This window comes from Bombina bombina, chromosome 1 (genome assembly GCF_027579735.1).
Source record: "Bombina bombina isolate aBomBom1 chromosome 1, aBomBom1.pri, whole genome shotgun sequence".
Lineage (NCBI taxonomy): Eukaryota > Metazoa > Chordata > Amphibia > Anura > Bombinatoridae > Bombina > Bombina bombina.
The window spans coordinates 1217957409-1217965155 of NC_069499.1; the positions used below are offsets into that span (position 1 = coordinate 1217957409).

Consider the following 7747-nt stretch of genomic DNA (forward strand, 5'->3'; position numbering starts at 1 on the left):
GCTGAGTGCAAAACACACAGACAGGTGAAAAGCACACACCCACTGCACCACGTGATACACAGACGCCGTGTCTGCAATACGTACAGAGAATGTAGCTACAAGCAGAGTGCGGATTAGGACTTTCTTACCCTAAATTTTATTGCTCAAAGCATATTTTGTTTTGTTTTTTATGATCGCAAAGTTAAAACCACTGCCCCTTTTTATGCTATATGGCGACATCAAAAATAATCATCATACTAATGTGATTTTCTAAATATTTAATGTAAAATTGTATATAAATATTTGTTTTAACTCCTTTACCACTTCTTCTTTGTATTAAAAAGAGTGTTTATGAAAAAGTCTCGGTAATTATGAAGCCCAGAGAGGCAATGAATTTGTATTATTTTTTTCTAACTTATGTTGACAAAACAATTTATGTCGACAAAAATGGTTTTCTCAACATTATAAGTTGGAAACAAATAAAAATGCATGGCCTCTCTGAGTTTAAAATCTTCCACTAAATACAACATGTAGAGAAAATAACTTGTGTAAACTATTTACAAATCTTTACAAGTCAGAAGACTAGCTTTTCCCACAGAAACTCTCTGATTACATTGTTTCCAATGCAGCAAAGGATACATACATAAATATCTATTTAAAAATACTTAGAAATATGATTTTACACTTTACTCACTGAAAAGGGCTCCAATGCACTTATATGTCTATATATGTATCCATATGTATTTTTGTGTTTATATGTGTATATGTTTGTTTGTAAATACATATATACACATATAAATACATATGAAGCCATTCGTCTGCCTTTATTTTCTAACACCTGAGACCTCATTTGTTTGAGCCCTTTTTTTTTACTTTTTTTTATTTTTTAGATAGTGTTATTATGAGTGAATCTAGGAAGAAGGAGACACAGAGGCACGAATATGGCCTGGTAACGTCTAAACAAGAGTAGAACAGGGTGACATAGAATGGTACTCACAAAGGTGCAGAAGGCGCAGGCTGAATCAATTAGCAGTGGTCCAGCTCACTGTATGCCCACAATGGAAACACTCAGATGGATACCAATAAGTAATCAAGCTTCTATTCCTAGGCTATGGGCATTGTTTTATATCACTCGCAGGAATAGAAGCTTGATTCACTGCCTTACTGGTATCCATCTGAGTGTTTCCATTGTGGGCATATAGTGAGCTGGACCACTGCTAATTGATTCAGCTTGCGCCTTTTGCACCTTTGTGAGTACCATTCTACGTCACACTGTTCTACTCTTGTTTAGACGTTACTAGGCCATATTGGCGCCTCTGTGTCTCCTTCCTAGATTCAACATCACCAGGGACTGACCATTGTTTTGACAGAGAGCTGCCTCGTGTTAGATGTTGGATAACAAGGACTCTCTTGTATATTACTCATCTTGGGTGTTTATCTTGCTCATATGAATGTGTTATATTTATTAATGGTGTTTTAGTTATTTTTTTATAGTAGGATTTGGTTATAGGAAGCGCCCCCTATGGGAATAGTATTTTTGACATTTCCCTTTTTCATCATGTTATTATGAGTGAAACTGTACTTTTCAATGTTTTTTTCATGTGTTTTGTGACGCTTTTTTGTTTTGTGAAACAGTTAACCAGAGCTCTGAGGTTGTGGTAATCATTCTAGCATAAATCACGATTGAGCTCACACATTCGCATTTACTTTCAACTTGTAATACAACGAGTGCTACATCTGCAGCACGCAAACAGCTGGGATAAACCTGATATCGCTCTGGCGCAACTGTTAGCGCACCACTTGTAATCTAGCCCCTAATACTATACTGTTACAGTGCAGCAAAAGGGAAAACATTTACCACTCACCATGGAATATTTGGTGAGAAAATATGTAAATATCTTTAATACTGCTCTTGGATTTTCAGATATAAGGATTTCCAGAAACATGGAGGCAATCACCAAACTAAAGGGGATGCAGCCTGCCACTGTAAGAGATTGTAAGGTAGCAAGTAGTATGATGTACATTACCGCTTCACTGTTCCTTCTACTTCCAGTGGTCACTGAGTTATTTTATTGTCTTAGAGATATTAGCAGGGGTCAAGTCCTACAAAAAAAAGTGTGGAAACTCACCAAGACTTCCACCCTTCCTCACAATTAATATTGTTTTTATATAAATATATATTTATATATACACATACATACATACACACACACACTGTATTTATATGTATATAATCTATGCACTTTGGTTAATGAAAACTAAATAACTCCAGAGCAAGCAAGACAGTGCAGGGTGATCACACAGCAGGACCGCTAACAGGCTTGCATTTATTGTATTGTAGGATGTGTTACTGCCCATTAGTAGAGGATCTCACTATCCCTCTAACCACATTGTGCTCCAGCTCCTCCCACCAGCAGCAGCAGTGTTTACTGAAGCATTTCTGTTCTCTGTTCAGGGGAAACTTAATTCCTCCTACAAAAATAGTGCAGGAACTCCGTTCCCATGCGTTCCCGCTCGACTTGACCCCTGGATATTAGATATTTTTTTCAAACCCTAACAATAATAAGAAATAACTAGCAATCTTAGCATAACACTTTCAAACAAATTTTATAAAACTGAGTCTTATTCAGCTGATTTAAAGCATGATGCAACTCATGGGTGGAAATTAAAATCCTTGGCTGACATTTAAAGGGACAGTAAAGCTAAATAAAACTTAAAAAATGTATAGAGCATATTATTTTAAACAACTTCACAATTTACTTCTATTATCAATGCTAGCCATTGTTAAAGAGTAATCCTATGTGAGAGCAGGAGGAGCACATGTCTTTAGCCATCTTTAAGCAATACTTAAGACACATGCACGCTCCTAAGTTCTCCTCATCGTACCTAGTCATACTTTTCAAAGGATACCAAGAAGACAAATCAAATTTGATTGTATAAGTAAATTGTAAGGTTGTTTAAAATTGCATGCTCTACTTAAAATCATAAAAGTTACATTTTTACTTTACTGTCCCTTTAAATATTCTAAGTGGTTATACTTGGTATGGATAGAACTGGCCTGTTGCATTTGATTTGTATTTTGAAATAAACAGTGAGATTGTTAACTTAACCTATTATACTGTTAAGATTTTATAAAAATCCTTTTTACTACTATTACGTTTCTTAGATGTCTGTTAATTAAAGGGATAAGAAACCCAACATTTTAAATAACTTTCTGATTTACTTCTATTATCAAATTGTATTAATTCTCCTGGTATCTTGTTTAAAGCAGGTGCATAAGCTCAGGAGCTTATGTATTTTGCAGTACATTGTGGATATAAATTATTTTATTTAACCTTACATAGAAACACAGATAAAGTATAATCTTAATTAGTTCTTGAAGTTCCCCACAGTGTTTGTCTTTCCACCTCTAATGGAAGTTAGCAAATCTCCCATCCTTTCTGTGCAGAAGTGCTTCAACAAATTACGCCTGCGCCTATTACCCTTCAGCTTGAGATCAAGCGCCCTTGTTCTGGTGTTGCTCTTTCTGTTAGATTATGTTCTGCCTCAGCTTTATTTAATTCCTTAAATGGACATTAAACACTTTGAGATGGCAATATAACATGATAAATAAATAAAAAATCCTCTACAATATACATTTATTTTGTCCCCTTTTCCTGTAATTCCATTCGGAAATTGTGAGCTTTTCAGTACCTGTTAGATATGGAAGAGCAGAACACTGTTATATTCCAAACAGCTATTGGCTGCACACTCTAGTGACCTATATATAGCTGTTTCTAATTGGCCACAGCAGAGAAGGTAACCCATGTTACAACATGGCAGCTCCCATTATTTTATATAACCAAAACTTTACACTAATTTTGTCAATATTTACACAGCTAATGAAACTTTAAAAAATACATTTACATGCTTTTCTCTGACTAATCTTTTCATTGATTGCATCATTCTATCTAGCATTTATTTAGTGTTTAATGTCCCTTTAATAAGGGACAGTATACCGTCAAATTGTTTTTCCCTTAATGTATTTCCAATGACCTGTTAAATCAACTGCATAGGAGGAAATGTATGAGAAATTGCATTTTCAATATTAATTGTGTATATGAAATAGCTGGTTTTGTGCTTCAAAACCAAAACCTAGTAACAGGTTGAGCTTGCTGGTAAAATAACATGTCTTTATTTTATCACTTTGTGTACACACACATGCTTCCTTATCTTATATTTGTCTGTAAACCAAATCCCAATACTTAGAGAGAACAATGGGACATTAACATGTTATTACTCATCTCTTCTACACCCCACTGTAAGTGTAATTTCTTCTGCTGACTGTATTTACATATCTTGTCCATAGCCTATACTTAAGTATACAAACTTTCAGTATAGGTAAGGATATCACAGACTAAATCAGCTATTTCAAATGCTGAAATAAGGGTAAACCACAATTTAAGGGTAAATCAATAAGGGTAAAACAATTTAATACACTCCAGCAGGTAAAATGGATCATTTGGAACAAATTAAAGGGGAGACAATTTTGGGGTAAATTGTTGCTTTTCGGTTCTATCACATCACCTCTCCCTTAAAACCTATACATATTTAGGCCATTGTCATACACCAAATTAGTAGCCCTCCATTGAGCAAATTCCAGAGTATTTAGATATTTTTTTAGATTGAGCCTCCAGAACTGCAGCCTTAGTATTTATGTGGCAAATATATCTACACAACTAGTTATTCTACTGGCCTTACTTGTAATACTACATTGCTTACCAAATTTAAAATCTTCCAAAATACTTCCCAAGTCTATATATACACAGGTTTCAGCTGATCTTAGTTGATTGTCAAAAAAAAAGTATTAAACAGGGATACACTTAGCTTAGGCTTTTTTTGGACACATTTAAGCAAGAATATAGTTTATAGATCACTTGACTGTACATTTATATCCTCCATATGTCACAATCTAAGAACTGCAACTTAAATCAATATATTTTCTTTTCTTTTTTTTCCCAACCTTAATTTGTTTGCATAGTATACAAACTTTCAGTATAGGTAAGGATATCACAGACTAAATCAGCTATTTCAAATGCTGAAATAAGGGTAAACCACAATTTAAGGGTAAATCAATAAGGGTAAAACAATTTAATACACTCCAGCAGGTAAAATGGATCATTTGGAACAAATTAAAGGGGAGACAATTTTGGGGTAAATTGTTGCTTTTCGGTTCTATCACATCACCTCTCCCTTAAAACCTATACATATTTAGGCCATTGTCATACACCAAATTAGTAGCCCTCCATTGAGCAAATTCCAGAGTATTTAGATATTTTTTTAGATTGAGCCTCCAGAACTGCAGCCTTAGTATTTATGTGGCAAATATATCTACACAACCAGTTATTCTACTGGCCTTACTCGTAATACTACATTGCTTACCAAATTTAAAATCTTCCAAAATACTTCCCAAGTCTATATATACACAGGTTTCAGCTGATCTTAGTTGATTGTCAAAAAAAAAGTATTAAACAGGGATACACTTAGCTTAGGCTTTTTTTGGACACATTTAAGCAAGAATATAGTTTATAGATCACTTGACTGTACATTTATATCCTCCATATGTCACAATCTAAGAACTGCAACTTAAATCAATATATTTTCTTTTTTTTCCCAACCTTAATTTGTTTGCATAAATACAAATTAGCTTTATCAGTTTATTAATTATATTTTATAGGATGAGCTACGATTAAGTTTTCAAGTCAGAAATGAACATTAGCCAACAACACATAAGAACTTAAGAATTTTATTTTAAAAGCATAATAGCTACACAGATTGCAAAAAAACAGTCAGAAACACTTAACATCCTAATGAATAAATCTTGATGAATAACAAAGATCAGAGTCAGGTATTAGTAAAAAAAAAATGATAAAGTGCAGTCGGTAACACAGTAAGACGCTTCAGTGGCAGCAGCTGCATTTCTCAGCGCCGTGTGCGCACTCACAGCCCTGGCTGCATTTACTGCACTCAGCTGGGCAACAGGAGCAGCAGCCTGTGGGAGTAGAGAGAGATCTGTCAGATGCATTACAACAGCAGACATGGTTCAGCAATATGACCCCCCAACCTTATCCTCACCATTTATAGTCAATTATCAATTAAACTCCACTGTGCACCCACTAGCTATGCCCAAAACATCACTGTCAGTATAACCATCATCCCTTTCACATTTTGTTTGTTACATTATTCATGGCTGGTGACCAACAGTTGTCATTATTACCTTTGCCCTCGGGTCATAATACACTGAGAACTAAAGGAACAATTTACTAAAAGGATTTTCTATAAAAAATAAATAAATGATCAAGCATATGAAGGTTCAGCATTTATGCAGAAAATATTTGTAGAAAGAAAATATTAGCTAAAACTGCTAAGTAAAAGGGAAACAAATACAACAGAATCAGTTGTTTATGTAGTAGGGACCATTCTGGTAATCTGTGACCAGTAAAGGTTTCAGCAGACAAGTAATAGATAACGTTTTTGCTTACTTTTAGCTCTGGACCACTTTTTTCCCTCAAGATTTGAGAGTTATATTTTCCAAGCCCTTTTATTTACAGCTGCCTCATGTCTATATACACTGATAGATTGCAGAGTATAGAGAGTGTAACACAAGTGTAATAGATACTTACTTTTCTTGCATGATTTGCATGTGCAGCCTTTACATTTACAGGAACCAGCACATGAGCATGAGGCACCTAAAGAGAAAGAATAGATCAGGGGGAAAATATAAATGAGACACCCATTCATTACTGTAGCACCTCAAACCCCAAATGTGCCAGCTGCCCTGAATTTACAAGGTAGAGCAAGAAGAGGGGTACAATTTATTCACAACGAAGGTAGAAGAAGACAATGTCATCTATCAGTAGCCACAATATTTACGTTTATGATCAGTTTTGTATACCCATAAGTTGTATGGTCTAGAAGCATCTCTAGCGCTACCCCGGACATGGACAAAGGTTAATGAGTGTAAAGTGAGAACTGAATAGAAATCAATACTAAGAAATAGAATAAAGAGCTTCATACCAGTACCACACACTCCCAGTGATATTTAGATTTCTGGAATTTTTTCTTAGCATCAGTAATTTTAAGGTCTAGAACCACCCCAGCACCTTCCCAGGGCATCTTTTTGGTCATTTATAGTCTGTTGTATAGCTGCACATTTAATATTTGTCACTCAAATGCTTACTCTTCATTCTTGTTAAAGGTACAGACTAGTCAAAATTAAACTTTAATGATTCGTGCCATTTTAAACATCTTTCCAATTTACTTTTATCATCAAATTATTTTGTTCTCTTGGTATTCTTCATTGAAAGCTTGAGCCTAGGTAGGCTCATATGCTAATTTCTAAGCCCTTGAAGGCTGCCTCTGCATTTTGACAGTTTTTCACAGTTAGACAGTGCTATATGTGCCATTTAGATAACACTGTGCTCACTCCAGTGGAGTTATTTATGTGTCGGCACTGATTGACTAAAATGCAAGTCTGTCAAAATAACTGAGATAAGGGGGCAGTCTGCAGAGGCTTAGATACAAGGTAATAACAGGTAAAAAGTATATAAATATAACCGTGTTGGTTATGCAGAAATCACTGGGGAATGGGTAAAAAAGGGATAATCTATCTTTATAAACAATAACAGTTCTGTAGTAGACTGTCCTTTTAACAATTACTCAGAACTATAAATCTCCACTCTTCTCTTGTATACAAATATTTCCATTCTAGTCAGCTTCTCTCTACTGA

The 7747-nt window shown here is 34.9% G+C and overlaps 1 protein-coding gene across 1 annotated transcript in view; it reads right to left on the minus strand.

Annotated features, from left to right (window-relative positions):
* Positions 1 to 5748: 5748 nt before the first annotated feature.
* LOC128642061 (metallothionein-like) overlaps positions 5749 to 7747 on the minus strand; it is a 2130-nt gene continuing 131 nt past the window's right edge. Inside the window, exons 2-3 of the mRNA XM_053694720.1 lie at positions 6642 to 6707; positions 5749 to 6010 (exon numbers count right to left, since the gene is read on the minus strand). Of these exons, the coding sequence (XP_053550695.1) occupies positions 5919 to 6010; positions 6642 to 6707 (158 nt within the window). The 3' untranslated portion in view covers positions 5749 to 5918. The remainder of the gene's footprint in view (positions 6011 to 6641; positions 6708 to 7747) is intronic.